The 26,484-nt window shown below is 39.9% G+C and overlaps 1 protein-coding gene across 2 annotated transcripts; it reads right to left on the bottom strand.

Moving 5' to 3' along the window:
• Positions 1 to 882: 882 nt before the first annotated feature.
• Positions 883 to 20,820, bottom strand: STEAP4 (STEAP4 metalloreductase). 2 transcript variants are annotated; one of them, XM_024755022.1, is made up of 6 exons: positions 20,706 to 20,720; positions 17,672 to 17,867; positions 6,966 to 7,420; positions 5,787 to 6,314; positions 4,242 to 4,406; positions 883 to 2,494 (listed from the first exon to the last, which is right to left on the bottom strand). In XM_024755022.1, the coding sequence occupies exons 3-6, from the start codon at positions 7,416 to 7,418 to the stop codon at positions 2,231 to 2,233; spliced, it is 1,410 nt and encodes a 469-aa protein (XP_024610790.1). In that variant the 5' UTR covers positions 7,419 to 7,420; positions 17,672 to 17,867; positions 20,706 to 20,720; the 3' UTR covers positions 883 to 2,230. The 2 variants fall into 2 exon arrangements, with proteins under 2 accessions (XP_024610790.1, XP_024610789.1); XM_024755021.1 differs by lacking the exon at positions 17,672 to 17,867 and having other exon boundaries at positions 20,706 to 20,820.
• Positions 20,821 to 26,484: the final 5,664 nt, after the last annotated feature.

The raw sequence follows: 26,484 nt of genomic DNA, 5'->3' as shown, positions 1-26,484 counted from the left end.
GTGAAGTACCCAGGTAGAGCATTTTTACTAGGTTATAAAAGTAGAATCATTTTTACTCTAGGTAAGCTTTTTTTTTTTTTTAACCTAAGAATGGCATTTTCTGTTTTTAGTAATGAACCATGTAGCCAGTAAAAACTTTACTCTCTTACCCAAAAAGGAACATGGTTAATCCCAAAGGCTTTTTTTAGATCAGCCTGGATAGTACTTAACCTTTAATCAACCAATTCTGTAGCCAAAAAGCAGCTGCCAACCCTAGAATACTTGGCAGTTTTGCATAAAATAGCGGGATGAGTAGTGACAATTTCCCTGTCTTTCTCACTGATGCTCTTGGGTCAGCACCACACACCACAGCTCTGCTCAAAGTCGCAAGCTTTTTTGTATCCTTGCTTGGGTGGATCAAGAATAACGTAATGGAGTATATATTCTGTGTATCTTCTCATTAACACAAATTGAAATAAAAAACAAAATCTGGTAGGGTATAATGAAACCAACACCCTCTTTCAGTGCCAATGGTATTGACTTTAGAAATAATTTGGCAATATGTATCCAATGCTATTAAAAGTTCTTTACTTTTTAATCCCAGTTCTTTGCAAGTATTCTGAGGAAGTAATTTAAAATATGGAAAAATTGTACACGCCAAGATACCCTATGAAATGTTTTAGTAAAAAATGGATATAACCTAAATGTTGAATTAGGGCAGTGGTTAAATAAATGCATATTTGATGTAATATTATGCAGCCATTGATTCAATACATATACCACGTAAGTAAGCAGACAAAGTCACGATATATTAAGTGAAAAAGGAAGGGTACAAAATTGAATATACAGTATAGGTAGAACGATTTTCAAAACGTTTTATAGAAAAATATCCTGGATTGCGGGTGATGTTTTAATATATTTTAATCATTTTGTATAAGGTCATATAGAATATATGATAATAAAAGTAAAAAGTAAAAGAAATGGCCTTTGTGGAGCAGGCAGAAAAATGTCAAACCTGAAGCCTTTTGGTTATTTCAGCGTGTGGGAAGGTCACACTTAAGGTTCCTCTCAGCTCCATATGTGAGCCAGAAAGGCTAATCCTGCTGAAGGTCGTCTTGGAAATGACCTCATCAGCACACAAAAGCAGAGAGAACCATCCTGCCTTCCAGCAAGGATCTGAGAAACAACCACGTCTCCTATTACAACTACTGCTCACACCTCTCTCCCCTAAGACACCATAATTCTCTCTCATCTATGTATCGGTCCAACTTACACGTTCATTATTCATTTAATTTCACTGCTTAAATTGACAACAAACTATGACAAGCTACAGAAGCTACTTTTTTATACTAGAAATGCATTTCATAGATGATTAATGTTGAACAAGATTTGGAATATATTATTTACAAAGCGTACCACAAAACCTAAACAATACCAAACCTGATATAGTGCAACTTTACAAAATTTATTTAAATTTTGGTTTATTTGAACTTTTTGCACAAGGGCTTTTATCAGCTCTTCTTTGCTTATTGTACATTGAGAAAATCCAAGTGGGTATCCCTCATTTTAAACTCAATCTTTCCTATACCTATTCCTTTGTAGAGGAAGGCTCTATATCTTATGATATAGATTTTTATATATCCAACCCATGATTACTTACAATCAATTGTGATATTTTTATTGTTTTATAAAATAATTCCCCACACTACACATCCATATTGGTAACAAAATCAAAGAGCACACGCAACTACAGAATTCACCATGGCAATATTTATGATAACCTGCACTGCCAAAAACCAAACTAAAAATCTCATTCCTTTTACTTCCTCGGCCCTCTTCTTCAGACATATCCAATAAAGCCTTTATCAGTGGCCACGATCTTACTGTTTTCTCTTTCACTCCTCTCTGCCCTTGAACCAGAGAAGGAAAGTGCATGGACTTCCCCTAGATTTTTCAAGACGTTAGGTCATGCATGCTGCCCACAACAAAGAAGCTTACTAGTGTGAAACCACAAAGCGAATCGTGACCTCAGCACCCCCAACTCCAGCAAAAGGAGAGGCAGGGGCCAACACCGATTCAACACCAGCCTGAGATCAAACGGTGTCCATTTCTCAAAGTCAGGCATGATTTCTTTCTCTGTTCACAAGCTTCAGCCCGTGGTGGGAGAAAAACGCTTTCTTCACTGCACCCATTATTATTCTCTAAACATACAACACCATAGTTAAAAAGTCCAGGTGAATTGAACTTTGCTTTAAATATCTGTTTTTCCATTCAATGCTGATTCTGAGAATTTCGGGTTCCTTTCCCAGCCCTCACGGATCCGTGTAAGGGTCTTGTCTATACATGGCAGGATGAGGATGAACTTGATCACCAGCACCGTGCAAGGGATGATCAGTGCTATCACGTAGGCTGAAGGAAGATACCAGACAAGGCTTGAAGGACTGAGGAATCTCTTTCCGCCGTATACCAAGGTGTGGGCTGTGCACAAGATCAGGGTCAAATAACCCAGTTTGGACTATAAGCAAGAAACAAAAACATATACATTAACACTGTTTACACTGTAAGCCAATGAAGGGTATTTGTCAAAGCCACAAGCTTTTGAAACCTGTAATATTTAGAACACTGCTAAGTCCTGAAAAAGCATTAACTCTCCTTCAGGATGATCAGTATATCATTTAAAAAAAGACTGTGCTGGGCTTCCCTGGTGGCACAGTAGTTAAGAATCTGCCTGCCAATGCAGGGGACACGGGTTCTAGCCCTGGTCTGGGAAGATCCCGCATGCCGTGGAGCAACTAAGCCCAAGTGCCACAACTACTGAGCCTGCACTCTAGAGCCTGTGAGCCACAACTACTGAGCCCATGTGCCACAGCTACTGAAGCCCACGCTTCTAGAGCCCGTGCTCCCCAACAAGAGAAGCCACCGCAATGAGAAGCCCGCGCACCACAACGAAGAGTAGCCCCCGCTCGCCGCAACTAGAGAAAGCCCGCACGCAGCAATGAAGACCAAAAAGAAAGAAGAAAAAAACGCAGCCAAATAAATAAATAAAAAGACTGTGCTTGCAAATGACATGGTGGTTTCATCTTAACCTAACTGGTAAAGATTAGGTTAGGAAAGATTCCCAGGAGTAAATTCTTTTGCATTAGAATAAATAATGTACCTTCTTCTTCAATGGTAAAACTCTTTTCTGAATCACCTTTTCTGGAGGCCAGAGATGAGTAAGATACAGTACGTCCTCAAGAAGCACCACATTAGTATATGTTGCTGACTAAGAGCAGATGCTAGCTACATTCTGTCGCAATAAAGAGCAATTAGCAAACTTTACTTTGGTTGGTTGTTTGTTTTGGCCTAAATACAAAGCCCAATGTTTATTTCTGTCTTAATGTCTTGAATAAAGGTGTAAACATGAGAAAATGTTGACTGCATTTGGTCCCTGGGAGAAACTACAAGACTTCTGAAATTCAAATTGCTCTATAAAGTTCAAAGCTGATTTCAGTTACTAATAGTCTGTTCTGTTATGCTGGTTCACAAGGAGCATGCATCAGAATTACCCAGAGGGCTTGTGAAAACAAACTGCTGGGCCATACCTCCAGAGTTTCTGATTCATTTAGGTCTGGGTGGGGCCCGGGGATTTGCATCTAACATGATCCCAGGTGATGCTTGTGATGCTGCCGCTGCTGGTCCAGGTACCACACTTTGAAGACCTGGTCTATAAGATTAGTTACCAGCTGCTTTTAATGAGGTATCTGGTGGTTGATGTGTGGAAAAACCGGTTTTCCCTCTTACAGACCAGCGTTGAATCTGGTATGATGACAGTCTAGCGTATCTTGCTTTGAAGGTTTTAAAGATTATTTCATTATATGCCTTTTCATATCAATAAGTCCATATTCTAAAGTTGGTTTTCAGAAGTAGAAATTTTGTGTTTGGGTTTCTCTCTACCTTGCACCTAGTACATCTCCACACACAGAATTTAATAGTAGTTGGTGCTTTTCACTCTATACTCTTAGCTGTGGCTCTGCGAGTGGTCAGGAATCTTGGCAAGGGATGCCCTGTGAGGAAATTCAACCATTATGGAATCTGCCTTTTGGTACCAGAGTTTAGCATTTTCTAATTTGAACTTGTTTCAGTTGCTATTTTTATGAGATTGCTAGGGAAGTGATGGAGTTAAATGAAAATTTATGCAGGGTATGAGAGAAAAATGAGAATATTTGTAAAGCCAGAATCATTTTGCACTGTAAAGTAGATTAAATCGTGAAGTCTTTTACCTGGACAAATCGGAACTCTCTCCAGTTGACCGTGTTGCTAACTGATGGCAAGGAAGTGATTCCCAGGAGTACAAACAGGAAAAATCCAAGCATTCCCATAGCGATATATGAATCGCTGAGCCAGGCAGTAGAGGTACTAAATGGACTTTCTTTCTTGGCTATTGCCTAAGAAAAGTTATAAGCAATTTTTTTACAAACTGCCCAAACTTTTAAGGGATGAAAAATACCTCTGCATGGTTTCTTTTCTCAAAGAAAATTGTATAACATTTCTTAACAATCACTGAAAATAATTACACTTAGAAAAATACACTTAGATATTATATTTTTTGATAGAAAAAGTAATTGGTTCTATTGGGACTTTATTATGATAGTTGACTCCAGGAGTTGTATAGAGAGTTTTAATTGACCCTATAAATCCTAAAACAAAATAAACATTTAGGGCTTCCCTGGTGGCGCAGTAGTTGAGAGTCCGCCTGCCGATGCAGGGGACACGGGTTCGTGCCCCGGTCCGGGAGGATCCCGCATGCCGCGGTGAAAAAAAAAAAAAAAAAAAAAAAAAAAAAAATAAACATTTACTTAAACCTTCTTTACCATATGGCTTCTTGTTCCCCAAGCAAAAATCGATGTTCTCAAATGATTACATCAGGATTCTGTTTTCCTGCTTTATATGCTGATTATTCACACACATGAAGTTTGAGTCCTTTCACGTTTTTTTATGTTGTAATATAGCATCAAGTCTGTTGCATCACATCTTGAGAGAAATCTGGCCCCTGTAACATGACACTTACCCAAGGGCATCCCATGTATTTGTTAGGGAAATAATGTAGAGAAATCCACAGACCCAGCACTTTGAGACTGCGGTAAGATTGATCAGAATCAATTATTTCCAAAGGAGAACTGATGTATAGAACTTCCTCTGGGACTGCTTTAAGACTCCCTGAGCTGATTCTCTCTGAATATTTTGACTGTACAGAATATAGTATTTGACATTTGCTCAGAATTGTTTAGTTTTCTAGTTATTCAGGACAGCATCCCACAAGTCAAACATTAATGGAGTTATAAGCATCCTTTTGTGAATTTGTTTACATTCCTATGACACATGTTTGGACAGCCCCTCACGTATAAGATGGTTGGTTTTGACTTCCCAAAGGAAGTAGCATGCATAAAGATAGAAACTTGAAAACACCTTGGCTTCCATTTATTGAAGTAACTCAAGTAGTTTCATTAAGTTTTCCTGAGCCTCAAAATCTGTTAGTTTGTCAGTATCTCGGTGAGTCCTGGGAATACAGATATGGACCCAAGTGGACCTGGGAATCTACCTTTCATTCTCAATAGGTATATGAGATTTCAACCAGATTCAGTAAAAAACAAAACAAAACAAAACAACAAACTCCTGAAAACAAACATGAGGTGTCCAGTTATAGCTACTTTAAAAAATAAAGATGCTTAGAAGAGTGATTTTCTATAACTGTGAAGTGGAATATGGTGTAGCAGGATTGCTCTTTGATTTAAAGAATAGGAGAATACAAATGAGTAGAGATTTACCTGGGCAATGGTTCTGTTGGTCCATGTCCATCGTACATAATAACGAATAGGGATCACAAGTGTGTAGAGGACATGAAGGAAGGCAAATCCCAGTGCTATCAAGCCAAGCTGCTTTCTGCACAGCATCCAGTGGTCAAGCCAGTCTGGGAATCGGCGGTATTTTGTACCTCGGTACAGCTGCAGGATGGCCGCAATAACGCCAGGGAGGTAAACCAAGGCCAGCAGTGTAAGTGCTGCTACTGGAAAGACACGATTTGGAATAGAAATAGCCAGGTAGAATGTCCTATCTTTTTTTTCATAAACATAAGGGTAGATTACTTCTCTTATTACACAGTAGAAAAAGAAGAATACACACAGAACAGCAGACAAATAGAAGGGAAACTTCCACATTGGAAATAGTTGCAGTGGGTAGTTTTCAATTTCATTGGCTGCCATGAGAGATCCTTTATCCAATGGAGTAAGTCCAAGACTACGAACAATATCCATTACTCTTTGCTTGGCTTTGCTGTCATTTCCGCAGACAAACACCTGGGTTAAAATAATTCATTTTGTATTTATTCTTTCTTTAGTAATTATTTTGAAAGTCTGTATAAGCATTGTGCAAGACAATGCCGTATGGTAGTTAACTGCTTTTCAAACAAGGCTGTAGAAAGGACATATTTAACAAGATGATGGTTTAGACTTGCACATGTGTGTTGGATAGTTAAGTACCAGGGTTTTAAGTTGAGAGTGGCTGTAAGCATATCACACTGATATGATAAGACTTGGTTCTCCACAATGCAAACAGTTTGATCTCTCTTCCGTATTCTTGGGTGCCGTATCACTTATGGATTGCTTTTAATCTCGGTGAATAAATGGAACCCATTTCATACAAGGTAATGGGAATAGAAGGGATACCCACCAACAATTTAGCAGTGTTATTTTCTAGTACTGACAAGAGGGCTCCAGAGACTGACACCATTGGGTTCCATCAAGCTAAAAGCTGAGGGTACAGACAGTGCTAAATAAATCACTACAATTGGTTACCCTACTTGGCCAAGCCCAAGAAAGTTACTCATGGCACATATTAGCAGAATGAAGTGTTTTCTTTTGGAATTATGTTTTGGAATCTTTGACATAAGCACATATTAAAACATTCACTTTTTAAAGATGGAGTGTAAATTTATCATTTAATCTTACCTGCCGACTTGCATCCAGTGCCCTTGACTGGAGAGCCCAGGCTGAGATGGTGTTAAATGCTTTTACTACGTGGGCTCCCGGCACCAACTGAGCAAGGTACTCTGCATTCGATTGCGGATACTGCTTGATTTTCAGGTTGTTGCTGATGTCGACCAGTATTTTCCCATTGAGAACCTCAGTTAATTCTGTGAGAAAATCGTAATGTTCCCTGTGGATTGCTATGATTATAATGTCAGATTTCTGGGCCGCTTCTGAGTAGCTCAGGACCTCTGCACCGTTGGGCAGCAGACTGGACATCTGGGGGTTTCGACTTCCAAAAACAATAGAATAACCACATTGGAGCATTTCAAGTCCCAGTGATTGTCCAAAATCTCCAGTTCCAAAAATACATACAGTCTCTTGCTTCTCTGAAGAATTCATAGTGAGAAGAAGTACATCTGTAGTTTTCTCCATAACTGAAAGATAATAATGCAAACACCCAACAAAATATGAATGTTCTGGGAAAAATTAATGAGAATTATATCCAGGAAACAGTGATTGACTGATGTTGTTTGAATCTTTTACTGAGTTATCTCAAGCATATTCCCTACAAAATTTGGAAGGAGTAAAAACTGTCTCATATATTCTATGTCTTTATTTTTTTTGAATTTTATTTTAATTTTTTTTTATATAGCGGGCTCTTATTAGTTATCTATTTTATACAAATTAGTGTATATATGTCTCATATGGCTTATTAACAAAATCTTCTATTGGATAAAGAAATGCAGTAAAAACCCAAGACGCTTACTGGTTGCTGTCTTAAACTATGGACATGTATCACAATGATACTGCATTTATTGAACACTTAACAGTTCCTAAAGTTCTCAAGAGCAAAATCTGACAATGCAGTAATAAGGAAATTACAGGCCAATTCATTTATGTTTAGTGATACAAAAATCCCAGATTAACCAACAGAATCTGGTAGCCTGTTAAGAGACAGTGCACATTGATCACATGGGATTATTCTAGGAATGTAAAGATTAGTTCTGTAAATTCAATATTAGAAAATCTTAATAGAACTCACCATATTAGAAGATTAAGGAGAAAAAGGTGACCATGTTTATGTATGCTAAAAGATCAAGAACCTATATGTCTTCAGAAATTTATACAACATTGTAAATTAACTATACTTCAATAAAAAAACTAAAAAAATGATATTTATTCTTGATTCATATTTAAAAAGGAACAAATAGATATTTCCTTAACATACAAAGTATCTATTTAAATAGCCAAAGTATCTATCTAAATAGCCAGTTGGAAGAAAAAGTTTAATCTATACCTCACACTCCCCCCCAAGGTAAATTTAAAATATATTAAAGATTTAAATATTTTTTTTTAAATGGAACTATAATAGAACTAGAAGAGGCCATGGAGAATTATTTTATAACCTTAGATGGGAAAGGCCCTTTTCCTATATCACAAATCCTTGAAATCGTTAAAGAATAAAGGGACAAATGTGATTACATAAAAATAAATAATACCTGCAAAGCTATCGGCAGGCGGACTCTCAACCACTGCGACACCAGGGAAGCCCTGGAAAACTATTTTAAACTCATACAAACCAATAAAAAATTTGCCCACTAGACAATAGGGCAAAAGAATATGAGCTGCTAGTTCATCCTAGGGACATATGACTTTTCAATATAGTAAAAGATTTCTTAATCTTACCCAAAGTAAAAGAAATGCAGGATAAAACTAAACTGAGATACTGTTATAAACCATGTGATTGTGTTGCTTTTTAAGGTTTTGAAATTTAAAGATCTTGAAGTTTTCATGATCTAATAAAATAATCTAGGATACTCTCTCCACTTTCAAAGAATATTATTTCTTCCTTCGGTACTGGATTTTTCTCAAAAAATTTTCTCTTCCCAATATTTAGCATTTAGTTTAAACTTTTAGTTAATCTTTTTTTTTGGTGTGTGTGTGTGTGTGTGTGTGTGTGTGTGTGTGTGTGTGTGTAGTCTCTTGTGTTCAGTGATGCATCCTCAGTGCTAAAAAAGAGCACTGCCTGTGATGGACCAGGCACTTCTTGGTAAATATTTGTGGGATCATATTAGAAGGGTGGAATGTCGGAGCTGGAAGCAGCGGTTTCCTCTGTGTGCCAGGCACAGCATGAGGTGCATGATGAGGAGGAAGCTGAGTGAGTACAGACTGAGCACTGGGAGTTAGGGAGGAGTAAGGTGAAGCAGAGAAGTGGGGGAAGGTGTTGTAAGGACATTGCTTCTTCCACCCAAATGGGTTTAAAGTAAAACTTCGTGAATTTGATGTGGAGTTTTAAACCAGTCCTAATCACTCTTCCATTCCAGCGTGGTGAATTTCATGCAGATTGTAGAGCATATGAAGATTGCACCTTTTCAATAGGATTTCAGAAATTTGCCCTTTCCATTTTAGCCCATGGAAAACACCTGTTTTTTGTTTGATTTTCTTGAAGTATAGTTAATTTCCAATGTTGTGTTAGTTTGGGGGTAAGCAAAGTGATTCAGTTATACATATATATATATGTATATATATATTCTTTTTCAGATTCTTTTCCATTATAGGTTATTACAAGATATTGAATATGGTTCCCTGTGCTATACAGTTGGTCCTTATTGTTTACCTTTGTTATATATAGTGGTGTGTATATGGTTTTTTTTATAAATTTATTTTATCTATTTATTTTTGGCTGTGTTGGGTCTTCATTGCTGTGCACGGGCTTTCTCTAGTTGCGGTGAGCGGGGGCTACTCTGTTGCGGTGCGTGGGCTTCTCATTGTGGTGGCTTCTCCTGTTGCAGAGCACGGGCTCTAGGCGTGTGAGCTCAGTAGGTGTGGCTCACAGACTCTAGAGCGCAGGCTCAGTAGTTGTGGCTCACGGGCTTAGTTGCTCCGCGGCATGTGGGATCTTCCTAGACCAGGGCTCGACCCCATGTCCCCTGCACTGGCAGGCGGATTCTCCACCACTGTGCCACCAGGGAAGCCCAGTGGTGTGTATATGTTAATTCCAAACTCCTAATTTGTCTCCCCGCCCCCCCGCTATCCCCTCCCCTGACATATTATCATATTATCATTTGGATTACCTTAATCATTGCAGCGAGAGAGTCCAGACTTCATTTTGACCACGTGGCCCCTACATTCATCTATTCTAACCTGTCATAAAATTTTTTTTTAAAAATGAAGATATTAACTACACTACACTAGTATTTTTTGCTCCACTTACTGGCCACGTGACCTTGGGTAAGTTAAACTATTTGTGTTTCAGTTTCATCAACTTTAAAATGAGAGATCTGTAGTACCTACTCTAGAGGCATTGTGAGGATCAGATGAATTAATGTATCTTAGAACAATTCCTGAGACTAAGTACTCAATAAGCTGTCTATTATTAGGAGAGTATTTAATATGCTATAATTAATTAATCAGTCTATTAATGATCTGATTAATGTAGTCTTTATATAAATTCTATAAACTAAGGGTTAATTATGCTTCTATAACTGATTATTGGAATATATAAAATTTACCTGAAATAGTATTCAATAATTCTTGAGAAGCTTCTGCTTTCCCCACTTCTTTCTCATAAATAAAACCTTATATAAAATGGCTTCAGAGCATATGAATTTATCAAAACACAGATGTAAAAACAGCTCAAGTGTGAATTTCTCTCATTTGTAATTCTTTCACATTTTACTTTAATATTTCTCCCTTAAAATGCAGCTTGGCAATCCAATATAACACACTTGGGCTGTTATCCCAAGCATTAAAATTTATTTTCCCTCTTAAATCTTCAGAGACAAACTGAAGATACAAAAACAGTAAGGAGATATTAAAATATCACTGGTGGAGTCAATAGAAAGAAATACAGTTATTCCACTGGGCAGTTAGTTACTCTGTATCAAGTTATAGAAGTTATAGGGTTGATAACTGTGTCACACACATCTTGAGTTCCCCTTCAAATCCTCCTGGTTCTATTTCCAGTCCTTGGGCAATAACTGGGCTCTGCTCTGTTTCCACTGCCTAACAGAGGCTCACTTTGGGGCTCTAGATCTTTTAGCTCTCGATCCTTGTCCTGGGCTTCTCTGATACCTGTGCCTGTTTGGCACTCAGACATGTACAGCCCATTGCCCCATCATAGACAACGGAGTACAGGACTCCATGGATAAGTGCTTCCCCTTTCATCTTCTGGAACACAGTTCTGACACATTTCATAAGGCTCCTATGAAAGTCCTAGAGGAATAGAGTACCACTCATCTGTAACAGTGGCCGATTTAATGGACTTCTGTCTTTCCCATGTTCCCTGGTTTAAGCCCCTTGCCCCTCACTCCTGTTCCCTGGAATCACTTCCGTAATAAACTATCTGCACACAAGCCTTTGTTACAGGCTCTGCTTGCAAATCAACCCAGGATAATACACTATTTTGATTATTATTATCTTTTTATGGTAGAAGAAAAATGATCAGACCTCAGGTTACAACTGGGATGATGAAATAACATGTAAAAAATTTAAAAGTTAGCTAATTCTTTGGAAGAATTTGATTCAGCACTCTTGGAAAAAATATCCTAAAAACAGATGTTCATGAAAATGAGATGTATGCACACTCTAAACCACAAGGGAGATCTCATTGAGGGTGTATTTTACAGTAAGTACCAGGTAAAGAAGGAAGTTACAATCATTTCAGACTATTTGTAACTCAAAATAACTCCCATGTATAAACGTGGATTTATGGAGGTAGTAAGGTTTCTTGTTCAAAGACTTGTAAAAAAACTTTCCTAGTCCTCTTTTATTCATAGATGTAGGATGGAAGGAATAAAGAAAATAAGAAAGGTGGTAAACAGGAAGCGGAGTTATTAAGGGAAAGTTGGGGTAAGATGGTTATGGCATAGTGGTCTCCTCTCCTTCCTTCAGCGCTTTCCAAACCTCAGTTATGTAACAGAAATCAAAACAAGACTACCCCCTGGTTTGGAAAATCTGCAGGTTTTGCCTCCTGTGGAAGCATCTTCCAGAGAGGGAGGCCAAGACAGGCAAAGCGACCCCGCAAGAGTGTTTATATAGATCAGAGATTGGCAACCAATGATGCAGATGGAAAGGTGACAGAGACAACTGTGAGGGCCATGGTAGCAGCCACCAAGAAGCGTAAGCGTGAGTGAGTGTGTGCGCGCGCGTGTGCCTATGTGATGAAGTGGTACTGGTGTGGGTCATGTAGAGTCTCGCCCATCAGGTCCCTCTGTCTGCAGATCCCACCCCGGGTTCTGGGAACCTAAGGCAGCATTCCGCTGGATGTTCCCAGCTAGGTATCCCTTGAGGATGTTAGGGCCAGTCTGGTTTGTGCTTTTACTTCTCTCATCTCCCAGAGGTCAGAGGGCAGAGAGGCCCAGTTCTAGCTTTAGAGGATTCTAGAATATGAAAAACATGGAAATGTCCTAATGGAATACAAACATTTCACATTTTAAATGCTTGTATTTAACAAGCAAAGAAACCTTTTTATTTAAAATAATTACAGATTCACAGTAAGTTTAAAGCTAGTACAAGAGGTCCTTGTGCATCCTTTATCATTTCCTCCAGCGTTTACATTTTATATAGCTAGAGTACAATATCAAAACTGGGAAACTGATATCAGGACATTGGGTGTGTATAATTCTCTGTCATTTTATCCCTTGTGTGGGTTCAGGTACCCACTACTGCAATCAGGATGCAGAACTATTCCGTCACTACCCCTTTATAGTCATACTTATCCCCCTCTCTGACTCCAGCCCCAACCCCTGGAAGTCATTAATCTGTTCTCTGCTCTGTAATTTTATCATTTTGAGAACGTTATATAATGAAATCACACAAAATGCAACCTTTTCATATTGGCTTTTTTTCACTTAGCATAATGCCCTTGAGATCCATCCAAGTTGGCGCATATGTAAATAGCTCATGTAAATAGTTCGTTCCTTTTTAGTGTTGAGTCCATGGTATGGACTTCTTCATTTGCTAGTTTGCTACCTGAATGTCCTGTTTGGAAATGTTCAACAGCGTTACAAAATCTGCATGTTTTAAGTGTTTATACTTAACAAGTCAATGCTATCGAATGCTCAGGCACCACCTCCTGAGATTCTGAATCAATTGTCCTGAGGTAGGGCCCAGACATCTGTATTTTTAAAAAAACAGACCAAACAGATCAGTTCTAAAGAGCATCCAGAGCTGAGAACCACTGGAAATGGGAAAAGATAAGGGTATCTTTTTTGGAAAGAGACCGTGAGGAGGGAAAAGGCAGAGGGAGAACAGGCTGTGGATGAGCTTGTAGGGGGATGCAGAAACATTTCACCTGCTTTACAACTTCTTCCTCTAAATAACCATTGGCTGGGTCTGATAGCCTAGAATTCCTACTTTTATGAAAACTGGAGGCAAAAAAAAGAGTGTGTAGGCCCCCTATGGGAGAGGGTCAAGGGATGCCAGACACAAGACTTGGTAGGCTTTGCTCTACAATTCCCTTAAGGAAACTTTGATGAGTTGTCTTCCATGAGCCACAAGTTATGGTTTGATCAAATCCAGCCATGAATCTGCTACAGTCACTCCTTCATAGCATCTCTCATACGGTGCCAGACAACATCCCGTTTACATTCGGATGAAACCAGTATTAAAGACATTGTGCCCCTTTCTCCCTTTGAGAATTCAGCTTTGAATTCTGAAGCGATTGTTCACACAAGGTTTTGAACTCCTCCTACAGTACCCTCTCCGGACACCCCCATGCCCTCCGTCAGGGTTGTAGCACACAAGTCCAGTGATCTGGCCTGGCACCTCCAGGGAGTCAGAATACAAATGACACTTTTAAACTCTGTACAACGTGACAGGATTTTTCATTTTAATTTGATGCCCGTAAACAGGGATTTTTAAAATTCCTTCCTTCTGTTTTATTATCCCTTCTGAATTTCAACCTGAAAGCCCTAGATGACTTGACAACACATCTATAGTGAGCTGAAGCCCATCAATCAAATGTTTCTTTTAATTACCAGGCATAGGGGCAGGACGGAGTTCTGCAACTAGGCCAGCCTTCCTCTGATTCAGAGCATTTGTTTTAATATATCCCAGGGACAATTGGAAAGCAAAAAATAGTAAAAAATATATATATATATATATATTTTAAGACCTTACAATAATACATGAACCCATCCAGTTTATTCACTGAGCTATTTCTATATTTAGGGAGATCAAGGCTCTTTAGGGAAAGCAAGCATGCTCACATTTAAGCACATATTCTTTTACTAACAGGTATATATTACTGTAGCAAAATCAGAAGCTCTTGGTTTAAAAAGACCACTGATTGTAGTTTACAAAAAATGTAATGTGCCCATAATTAATGGAGTTTTCTAATTTTTTTGACAGTTCCATCTTCAGCCTATATATGCTATTTGAAAATATAATAGTACTTTTCTTATTTTAGCCTTGTAGTTAGAAGTAGCTCTGTCAGTAATAGCTATAGACTGACATAAATCTATCATTTAAAGCTCTTAATCTAAATAAAGAAACCACTGCAGGTTGGTTGCTGAAAAATTGATTAATGATTTCAATTGTTTTGGGAGAAAATGTTATGTATCTCATAGCACTCTAATTTACTGATGTTTAGTTTTTATGCTAGCCAATAGAATGACCCAAAAGGAAACTAATCTTAACTTGTCCAGTCTGATTAAATCACAAGAGCATAACTAAATATAACCTTTACATTAATATTCTATGGGGATATATATCCACATGAATTGCTAATAAGTAAAACTAGCCATGACATGCTGCAGCTAAAATGATTCTGTCAGTAACATTTCACTGCCACCCAATGAATACAAGGAGAGCAAGGTAATGCAGAGCTATATTATCTATTTTAATTGTACTTTAGGAGAAAATTTATTTATTTTAAATATTGGTTCTTTGGTGAAATTCTGGTCCAACTAAAAATCTTTTTAATACGTGTTTTCACATTTACATCTCAGTTGCATCTGTCAAGTTAAATGAAGATTGTTTTATGATTCCCTGGCTAAGAATTTTATCATGTAGGTTTATTATCCCCTGTCTAGGCTAGTTAGTTCATTTGATTAAAGCTGGGGATCATGACAGCAAGGTCAGGGATTCAGTCATGGCTGAGTTAATTTACCTTGACCTCTGTTTGCATTCTAAATCCTGAACAGCTTATAAATCTGTCGTTCACCAAAGATTCAGCATGAGAATCAGGACCTGGATTGCCACCATCAGAAAAACAACTCTGTCTCACTGACTGGGTGGCATTTGACTCGTACACAATACCTGAGCATTTGCTTTTTTTTTTTTTAAGTAGTTTTTTATTTTTTTAATTTTAAAAAAATTTTATTTATTTATTTTTGGCCGTGTTCAGTCTTTGTTGCTGCCCACAGGCTTTCTCTAGCTGCAGTGAGTGGAGGCTACTCTTCCTTGCGGTGCGCGGGCTTCTCATTAGGGTGGCTTCGCTTTGTTGCGGAGCACGGGCTCTAGGTGTGCGGACTCAGTAGCTGTGGCTAGCAGGCTCTAGAGCGCAGGCTCAGTAGTCGTGGCTCACGGGCTCTAGAGTGCAGGCTCAGTAGTTGTGGCACACAGGCTTAGCTGCTCCACGGCATGTGGGATCTTCCCGGACCAGGGCTCGAACCCATGTCCCCTGCATTGGCAGGCGGTTTCTTAACCACTGTGCCACCAGGGAGGTCCTGAGCATTTGCTTATTGGGTAATTTGGTGATCACAAAAACCCACTTAATATTTAGTATCCATTAGTGGGTTTTGCTTTTCTTGGACTGCTGTAGTCAGAGATATTTAAGAAGTGATTTGATCATTTCAGAATTAACTTTGTTTAAATAAATTTCCTGTGAATAGTTATTTATCCTCACCTTGAGGCCACTGGGAATTATCTCACTATTGATAACTGCCAACTCAGTTTGGAGATAGAGCAGCTTTGCTATGGATCTGATCCCATTCCCTGGCCCCCAACCCTGCTGATGGGGTAACTCCAATCTGCTTCAAAGCATCTCCTCAGCATTTTTAGAAATCTCCTAGGGGTGGTTTACATGTCTTGTATATAGTCTCCTTTATCTTCTTTTGGGCACCGTTTTCTTCTATTTCTAATTTGGCTCTGGAGGCAAGGACTCCCAATGGCCAGAGTATGTCTAATGTTCGCCAAGACCCCATGAGCTGGAGCTGCGACCATGATCTTGCCTTTCGGCTGCTTCATTTCTTACCCCATGAGGGAAAGGGCCCTTGAAACACCTTTCCGCTTCCCGTATTATACTCTGATATACAAGCCTGAGGGCAGTGCTGGTTGATCAATATATTTTAGTGAAAGCAGCTCCTTCTTTTTAAGTCCTAGTTATTTAATTTCAGCTCTTTTTAGTTGTGTGGTATGACCAGAGCTGGCTTGCCAGCTGAAAGTTTGAAATCAGCCGTGGTGGGAGTTTTCACACCATGGAAATCAGCAAATGCTGTAATTCAGGACATTTTTTTTTTTTGCCTTAGAGAGCCATTTACCAGCATACCACTGACTCTTTCTCTCATCCCCTTCTCCCCAAGACTCTGCCTGTGACCATGGAAATGGAGAAATAACTGGACTGACAGGATGATATACTTTCCCACTCCTGACTTTGTACTTTAAGCCTTAAAATCTCTTTCCTTAGAGGCCTTCCTTCTAGGAAGGCTCCTAGGTTCTTAATGATAACAGAATCCTTGTGGCTTCCCTCCCTCAACAAATGTTCCAGACCCTCTCCACTGCACACATGGAGTTAACACGATTTTGGCTCTAAGTCTGACACCGCTAGACTCTTGGTTCCCTCAGGGAGATAGATACAGGGACCTCTTTGTGTACCATCATCCCTCAACACATATCTTCTAATTTTCCAGACATGCATTAAAAAAAAAAAAAGCACAGTTTAGGATCTCAGTTGAAGATAACCATTATTAACTGCAATGAACCATTTACCAACTTGCTAATTGCTTTCTCCTCAGCCCCCTCCCGTATCTCATACCACCTAAGTCAGGGAAATTGAATAGGATGAAGAAATCATTTTAGTACTTGGGTACTGGAGAAGAAACAACTAGAAGCATGATCATTTCTATAATAAGAATGATTTGCTGTAACTTAGTTCTTTTGAACTGTTCAATAGGCTTCATTTCTTGTGCCATGCCTTCAGGTATTAAAGAAGGGCTCAAGTGTTTTACTTAAGTTAAACTAATTAAAACCTTTAAAAATTCAATATTCCAACTTTCATGACCTCAGTTAAATGCCTTAATCTCATTACGTCACTCTTTAAAATGAATTAAACTCCAAAGTATTATAGTTACAAATTTATTATGAACCTTACCCAGGATAGCAACATAATGGGGTTACTAAAATGAGAAGAAATACCAAGGTTGCTGCAATTTCTTTATCCTTTTAAAAATAGTTATAATAATTTCCACTACTTACTTTATATGTACTGTACAGCATACAGCAATCTCATGCTTCTTCCCAAAGGGCAGGACACTTTGACCCTATTAACTAGTACAGCTCAGGGGGCATCCATGCTTATAACCCCCTATGCCCATAATGATAAGCATCTTTCAAAAATAAAAATTAGTGTTATCAACAATGTCTTGGTAGGATTGCGTGTTTTTGACAGATTTATTGAACAGCCTCTCTGAGCCAGGCACTGTGCTATACAAGAGGGATAAAGCGATAAACTTTAGACTGACCTGGTCCTCCAGGGGCTCCCAAGTTGGGGAAGATGTAGACACATAATCAAACTGCTGCAATACAACGTGTGAAGATGTTGCATATACAGAGGAGGGGAGCTATTCTACCTGGGAAGTAGGACAAGAAAGTTTCCCAAAGTCTGTGCATAATTGCTTCAGACACTGCTTAATTTGGGCTCAAAACTGTTTCAACACCCTGTAAAATGAAAAGTATAGATGAAGATGTATAATCAGTGTGGACCATTAGCCACGCCCTCCTATTCCCATGCTTCTCAGCGCTTGTGCCATCACCAGTGAAACCCTGGTTGGAACACTTGGCCCTGTGCTTGATGCCATTTTTTTTCCTTCAATATTGGGAGCTAAGGTAAAAGAGATGTGTTCTAATAACCCCTCTCTAAGAGGAGTGCTATACAGTTATATTAAGTTACCTCTCAGCTTTCTCTTTTTTCAGAATTGTAGTTCCTGACTTTTCAAAATTATCCTTTGCACACATTTACCTTCCTTATAAGATGAAAAGCGATCTTAACTTCATCCTGACATGAAGACTGATCATGTAACCTACATTTCAAAGAAACATACTTTACTCAAAATAACTTTTCAGAAGGATGCAACCATCAAAGTTCAGTATGATAAGGCTTTTTTACACGTGGCAGACTACACTCTTCCAGAACAATGTGGAGAAGCATTCAGATTAGGCTGTCATGTCCTGCCTAGGTAATTAGGGTGGAAATGCTTCTTTGAGTAGAACACTGCTTTTTTTTTGCAGTGACGTATTTCTGAAAGATGATCTTCATACAGTGCAAGCATTCTTTGTTCCTTTTTCCGTAATGATTTTGAAGAACAAATTGCTTACGTATGTTGGCCAAGTATGTTTTCTTACCATACATTGTTTTCAGCATTAATTATCCTTTAGTTATTTACTTAGCTTTATTCTTTCCAGGTCTGATTTCTTCTCAACAAAAGAACAAGTGTTAATTCAGATCATTTTGGAAATGACCTAAAAGTCATTCAAAATTCATGGTAGGTTGAATACACCATGTGGAACTGTTCATAGTTAACTGTCTTCATAGTTAACTAGTGACCCATTCTCTTTGGATGTGCAGAGCACAGAAGGACGTACAAAGCACAGAGTCAAACAGGTGGCTTCAGAGGCCTTGTAAACTTTATTTCTATTACTTCTGGCCTAACTACAACTTCAAAAAAAAATCCCACACAGAAAACTTCACTCTCCACAGCCTGTCCGAGATTCTTAGAGTAGGAATTATAGGTAGATGTAGTTGCAGACACTTAACAATTGACAAGGACAACCCAGAAGAAACCTACAAGTTGCCCTGGCAAGTCTTCAAGTTTGAAAGGTGATTATATCTTTTTTTTTGCTAGCAGATTAACTTTGTGAAGATTTTAAAAGGAAATAATTTTTAAATAGCAGTTGACAAAAGATGCAAATGACGTATAAAGATAACTGGATGGTGAGGATCATAAGGATCATCATCTCCTTCAGGAGATAAGGAAATGTAGAGTGACTGTGCAGGATTTCTTCCATTTTGGAATTCTATGAGAAATGAATCTATTTTCCTTAAAACTGTTCAGAATAAGGCTCAAGGCTGAAGGTCATCAATGTATGAACAGGCTTATAAAAACGTATTTGGTTACTTCGAACAACAGTTAGCAAGCTTAAGCAAGGCAGGGATCCGAAAATCATTCTCAAGTTAGGGGTCAGGCCTCGAACATGCTGGTTTCTGAACCTTCAGTTGCCGTGTGAACTTCAGCAGCACCATAAATGTTGCCAAATGGACAGAGTGCTATGACCCAGTTTCTCCATAGACATGTTCCATTTCCTTTACAACCTTGAAGCCTGATAAATAGGGAGTGCTTCATCCTGCTTTTGGGGTTGGCAGTGTTTGCCATGCAGGTAGAATACAGGCAGGTAGAATTTCATACTGTGCTAAATCAAAGCATTCTGAAAAACTCAGGGCCTTGCAAAAAAGTTACTGCTTCAAATAAATGTGCCATTTTATAAAATTACACCTACTGTATCAGAAAAAAATGTTCTTTCATATGAGTGACATTTATATGACTGCCATTTATAGGGAATAGGACATTCTCATACGGCAAGGCTGAAGAATTGGTTTGGAAAGCTGAGCGTATTCTCTGAATGATAAATGTGGTACAAGTCTAGATACTCCGTGGGGAAAGACTATCTCTCCACAGCTGGGTAGTTTCCCTATAAAAGTGAAACCTGCATTATTATGAAGAAAGTAATTACTTGGTTACACTTAGAGCATTGATGAAATTTTCAGTGTATTTCAAACCTGCAAACATCTTTAGTCATGTGTTTTCACCTTGTTAGAGTTGGATTTTGTGGCTGCTCTGGTCCAAGAGCCTTTTATTTTACATGTGTGGAAACTGAGGCTGAGGTACTGAACTTCTAATTAGAACTAGGAATAGAATTCCCCAATCCACCCCTGCCCTAGTCTCCATCCAATTCACTTTCCCTTACACCAGTCATCTTTTAAAGAAAGTTTCTAAATTACTATCCAGAGGGAAAAACTACCTTCCAGCTGCCTCTGGACAAACAGGGAACCAAAGGCTTTGTTTACTCTAAACAATTACATTCCAAAAAATATTTCTCTGGAAAAGCCATCACTAAACTGCACAAGGACATTGGAATCAAGATCAAGGATGGAAGCGGTTGCAGATCTCAGGACACATTTTCAGCTCTTGGTCAAGGAGCGGACTCAGATCTAGATTGCCTTTATCCAGAAGTAAGATACAGAGAGGAATCCAAACCTCCAAGTCTTCTCCTTCGGTCTCGTCTGCACCCGGGGGATGAAAGGCTAGGAAGCAAGCCACTTGTTGAATTGCTTAACTCATCTGGCCACACCCTTCGGTGGCCTTGCACCTTCTTCCCAGGGTGAGCAGGTTTGCGGAGTGGGGTCCTGGAAGCAGGGGTTCGAGGTGGGCGGAAGCTAATAAGGGAGGGGAGCCCTGTGGCGAAAGGTACCAGGCGAAGGCCAGCAGCAATGTGACCCACCTGCGGGAGAGGTGTTTCCCAGGCAGCTGTGGTCCAGCGTGGCTGCTGCGGGGCGCGCTGAGTGCCGGGCCGAGAGGGGACGCTGTGTGGCGTTCAGGTCGGGGCTGCGGTTCGCCGCTCTCGTCGGTATAAGAAGCCGGAGAGCGGAGGGAGGGGCCCGCTAGATTGCGCAAGAGAAGCGGTGAAGAAAGCAAGCGTTTCCAGGAAGAGTTCAAGCTGGGAATCCTGGGCAGCTGGAAAGACCAGAAATTCCGGTGCTGTCACTGCCGCTGTTGCTTCAGATGTTGCTGCTGATCTCTGGCCAGCGGGGTTTTTAAAGCGTTTTCCCCAAACCCCTTGGGATATGTGCATCCCAGGAAGATTGAGGCTTGAAGAGGCTGAGGAGGACCCCTTTCCCAAGGAGCCAGAAGGGCCGCTCTGAAGAGCTGAGAAAACACCACCTGATTTAGGCACCTAGGCATTTCCCCCTGTGCCATAGTGTCAATTCAGAGGTGACATCTTTCCCCTGTGCCTGGAAACCCTCTTTTTTTTTTTTTTTTTTTTTTTCCAGGGAGGGGTTCATAGCCTGGATGATCTTGAATTTGGAGGTCCTAATTTAGGTAGATTAAATGGCTCAAAAGAAACAAACCAAGTGAAAGAGAGGGATGATGATACCTTAATACACAATAATATATATTGGACTGATAGTTTTTCTACTTAGGAAGAGCTCAAAAAACACAGCCATGGTGGTTTAAGATTTAACTAACCATGATAATCTGTGGGACAGAGCACTCCTGCACTCCCATGCTCTGTGGTCTAGAGCCCAGAGTTTTCCCAGTCTGTCTCTCACCCAGTCACCTGGTCTTAATGGCATGCTTGCCAAGGCCCAGATGTTCAGCCATGTGGGGGTCCTGTTCCCTGCACGTTTGAGCCAAACCCCCTTTTGCCTGGATTGCAACTCTCCCCAGAGCATCTCATGGAGTCAGCTCAGATCCCATGTCTTCCAAGAGGTCTTCTCTGAGCCACTTGTTACAATTAATCTTTTCTTTATCCATACAGTGTAGTTCATTCTTCTACTACAGAAGTTAGAATAATTTGTCTCTTAAGAAAGTTATTGTGTATCTCCTCTCCTGGTCTGCAAGCTTCGAGGACTGATACCCTATCCTTTTCAGCCTGGAATTCTCCACCACACCTAGCACAGTAGTTGGCATATAATAAGGTACTCAATATTTCTTGCACTCATTAATAAATCTACTGCCAATTGTTATATTTTGCAAAAAGTGCATCTGGTAGTATTCTTTGGGCAAGGAAGAACTTAAAAAGGTATTCATTGCTTTTATAGCATCTAATTTTTCCAGTTTGAAGACTCACAGGGTGCGAGAAGGGGTGTAACTAGGAAAGAAGGCTTCCTGCTGTGTCTCTAAGAGGGCTCATGGTTGATCAACACAGTTCCTGTGACTTGCCCCTGGTCCAGCATCTGCAGGGCTTGTGGGCACAGAAACTTGATGCTTAGCACACTGAACCTGGTACTTACAACTAGAATGCTGATTTGTTAGTTATCAATGGAGTAAAAAGCATAGTTACTGTGAACTATGGTTGCTGAGGGCACCAGGCATTCTGACCACCACATGCTTTCCCAGTAGGCACATCCTGTGGAAGCCATTTTACGTAGAAGGCTGCTCCATAAACAGGGGAGTGAGTTATAAGGTTGTAAGGTTGCTGGCATCTAGCCGTCCACCGTTCACACCATGGTGACATATTTGCTACCAGAAGCAGACAGCTGATGTCTGTGGACCAGGTTACCCTGGTTTCTGGGTAGTGTTTGGATCCGTTGTGAGTTGACAAAATGGAAAATCATATTCCCAAATGCAGCCTCCAACTAATAACAGAATCATTTCTTTATGAACTTTTAAGATGGACAAAAATTTTTAAACCTGATTTTTATTAGAGGCAGATATATTTCAGTTATGTAAGCTCTTTTCTTTGCCAAAGGCAACTAGAGTCCCAAAAAGGGAAGATTAAAATTAATGGAATATGAAAGATAGAAAAAAAATTGTCTTTATTAGTACCAAACTTAAGAGGTAGTTGACTTATTTATCTTGTGGTTTAAGAATTGATTTTTCCCTTGGTCCTAGGAGGGACACACAATTCATAACTTTCCCAGTCTTTCCTTAAACCTTTACTGTAGGGGAAAATTAAGCTTTCAAAGACACCAGCCTCCAGAATAAGCAAGGATTTTCCCTTGGCAGGATTCACTCTCCTTCCTGAAGCCTTATCATTGGGACTCCAGATAAGCCTTCCCAGATGTTGCACACCATCAAAGAGGTAGTGTTCAGAGGATTTCCACATGGACTGTGCCCTGAGTCTTTCCAGCTACATCCTCTCTTGCCAGCCTGCTACCTTCATTTCTCCATATGGTAGAACTTAGGAAAATCGACCTAGAGCCAGGGTTCATTAAGTGTTAAGTGATTGGATAAAAGTGTGCCTTTAACATCTTGTATCTCCTTTTTTTCTGTCATTTTCCTCCTCTCCAGGGACCCTCTTCTGTACAGTCCCAGGTCTTGCCCCCTTGGCCCTCACAGTGCACCACATATTTTTATGGGGTGGGGCTTTTAACACGTGCTGGCTCTGGAGGTTACTGACTTGATAGCCTATAACTAGCATGTATTGGGGAAACTTTCACTGACTAAAGATTTACCCTGCAGCTATTTTGGGGGGGAAAGAAATTGGGGAACCCCTAGAGATGTCTCTGCCTACTCAGAGAAATGAGTCTCTAAAGGTGTGGATTTCAGGTACTCTGAGCCATAGTTTTGAACATGGGTATATGAATGTTTTTGGTTTTTTTGTTTGCCCAGCATCCAGGGCCAGGAGGAGGGTGAGGTGAGTGAGGGGCACACAGTTTGAGGAGAAGCTCACTGTCAAAACCAAACTTTCATGAATCAGAAAATGCGTGTCTCTTTAAATTTTGCCCTGTTGGTGCTTCACTGACCTCCTCTTGTCCTAGCCTTGCAGGATCCATTTCCTTTCTGCTAATCATAGCCCTATTTTTCTTTGAGAAACACCCTTGCACAATCCTTGTCGTCCAGGTGGAAGTGGCAGCACTGCTGGGGTTTCAGGAGTAGACCCATGACTTAGGCCTGGCCAATCAAAGCACACAACTTTGTCCACAGTGATTGGCTCAGTGATGACATGTGGCCTGAGCTGGGCCAATAGCAATCTTTCCAGGAACAACACATGCTCTTTCCAGAGGGTTGTTGAGCTGCTGGAATGTGGCTGTGAGGAGAAAGTGAACCTGAGAAAGAAGCCACTCTGATCACCACATGCTTTCCCAGTAGGCACATCCTGTGGAAGCCATTTTACGTAGAAGGCTGCTCCATAAACAGGGGAGTGAGTTATAAGGTTGTAAGGTTGCTGGCATCTAGCCGTCCACCGTTCACACCATGGTGACATATTTGCTACCAGAAGCAGACAGCTGATGTCTGTGGACCAGGTTACCCTGGTTTCTGGGTAGTGTTTGGATCCGTTATGAGTTGACAAAATGGAAAATCACGCATTTTCTGTGGAAAGGAGAGCAAAGAGATGGGAAGAGACAGATTTCTGAAACTGTTGGAACTCCATACCTGAAGAGAACTCTATACCCCGGGCTTTTAAGTTATGAGAGTCCATATTTGTATGGTCTGTTCTTTGTATAGTCCTGCCTGATAAAATGGGATTGGGTAGGATGAGAAGGGCACCTGATCAGTCTTGGTTCTCCAGTCATACTGCCTGCTTAAGGTACCTTCATCACACAAAGGGATGACATTTGTTGTTCGGAAAAAGAACACAAGAAACAAAAAAACCCTGAGTTTTCTTGTAGCGTATCTGGGACGTAGGTAAATAATCAATCTCTGCGGCTGAAGCTTCTCAGCTACTTCCTGGTAGACTTGAAATTTAATTTCTTGTCCCAGCAAACTTCTTTTTCTACTTCTTTCCTGCTTTGCCTGGAGGTGGGCTAATTGAGCCACTCACCTCATATGCCCCTGAACTGTAAAACTGTAAGGGGTACAGTAAAGAAACACAGGCCATGGACCTGGCTTTAACCTATTTTTAGGATTCCTGCCAACACACAGCAGGAAGCAAAACCAAACAACATTTTGCCACCCACCTGTACCCAAAAGAAGTCCTGATGGGAAAATATGCCAGACACTGACAATAGTGGAGACTAGGCTAGGAGATGATGTCAGGAATGACAATAAAGAATTTAAAGATAAAACATGCCCTAAAGAAACTCTCACTAGAAATTCAAGAGAAGGTAAAAGTGGAAAAGTTGAGTGTGTGAGATAAGTAAATAGTTATATTTTTAAAAATCCCTGACTACAGGTGAGGGGAGCTACTTCTGGGAATTGGAAATGGGCAAGAAGTCCCCGTCCTCTTTATCTAGTTCTCTGATTCTCCAGGTCACAAAGTCTGTGCTAATGTTGGAGATTCCCAGGCCACTGGCAGGGCTATGAACTGATCATCCCCATTCGAAATCTGGATGTGACCCAAGCCTCACCTGCTGACCCCAGAGGAGGTCACTTAGCTATGATGTTATCAAAGAACAAGATGTTCAAAATAGCTTGAAGAGATGGAGAAACGTTTAAGTTGAGTTAATGTTTTGATAAACGCCACTGTTATTAACAGAGATACTCTATTGGTAATCCTGAAAGTGAAGATAAGCCATCTCAGCTTCACCCCAGCCTCCTGGTAGACACGCTGACTTATCAGGCTGCTGAAAGAGCTACGATTCAACAGTGGGTTACTGTTAGTACTTCAGGTGTTATTGGTAAAGGCAATTCCAGCCCAGCCAATCTATGCTTGGTGCCAGTAAAGGAAGGTTAGTTGGATTTTCAATTGCTAAAGAGGAGAAAAAAATTAGAGTGCGTGTAGCTTCACACACTGCCCTGTTCACCTTCAAACAGAATTAGCAATGAGCAGATCATAGGAGGAAAAGAAAAGGACAAGAAGAATGAAAATATTAGGCATATGTTTATTTCTGCATAATTTTGACTGTAAAGGTTAATTGCTTCTAAGAGTTATTTTTCTTGGGATAACTAAAACTTTATCATGCTGGTAGGGAAATACCAAATCTAGGTGATTTATTTTATATTCACAGATTATTTGCTAAACCATTGATTTAACTACTATAGATTATTTTGGGTTATATAAAACAACTTCATTTTAAAGAATTAGTTAAAATATTTGACAAAATGATGCACAGGTGCAAAATTCAAGATGTGAAAGGTGTACTTGAAAAAGCATCTTTCCCCAGACAATGAGTTTTCCTGCCTGGAGGCAACCATGTTGATGATTTATGGGCTCCTTTCACAGACAGACTGTGCATATAAAAGCACACATACTTATTCTTAAAAAAGACAAGTGCAGCCTACTAGTCACATGCTTCTACATCCTGCTTTTTTCACTTGCTGTAACTCAGAGATCATTCAGAAAAGAGCAGTCAAGGCAGTTCTACTTGAAATTACACACATACAGGCCCAGCTCCCTTCCCTTGCTGCTCCTTTCTTTGTGTTATTTCTACAGCACTCATTACTTTGTAACACACTGTACTTGAATTACTTATTATGCTTATTGTTTGCCTTTCCCCTGGAATGCAAGTGCAGTGAGCACAAAGAATTCTTGTGTAATTTGTGCTTTGCTGTATATGTAATACCTGGAAGGTGACTAGTGCATAATAGGGTCTCAATAAAGGCATAATGGACTGGTCTAGATTTTTTTTGTTTTTTTTTCTTTTTGCGGTATGCGGGCCTCTCGCTGTTGTGGC

Source organism: Neophocaena asiaeorientalis, unplaced genomic scaffold (genome assembly GCF_003031525.2).
Source record: "Neophocaena asiaeorientalis asiaeorientalis breed wild unplaced genomic scaffold, Neophocaena_asiaeorientalis_V1.1 scaffold36, whole genome shotgun sequence".
Taxonomy (NCBI): Eukaryota; Metazoa; Chordata; class Mammalia; order Artiodactyla; family Phocoenidae; genus Neophocaena; species Neophocaena asiaeorientalis.
Note: the sequence above shows the minus strand (reverse complement) of the source record. Positions and strands in the feature narration are given on the sequence as shown.

Coding starts and splice junctions, on each gene's coding strand:
- STEAP4 (XM_024755021.1), bottom strand. CDS start 7,418: ATGGAGAAAACTACAGATGTACTTCTTCTCACTATGAATTCTTCAGAG. Junction 6,315..6,965: donor CACTGGATGCAAGTCGGCAG/GTAAGATTAAAT, acceptor ATTTTAACCCAG/GTGTTTGTCTGCGGAAATGA. Junction 4,407..5,786: donor CCAACAGAACCATTGCCCAG/GTAAATCTCTAC, acceptor AACTTTTCTTAG/GCAATAGCCAAGAAAGAAAG.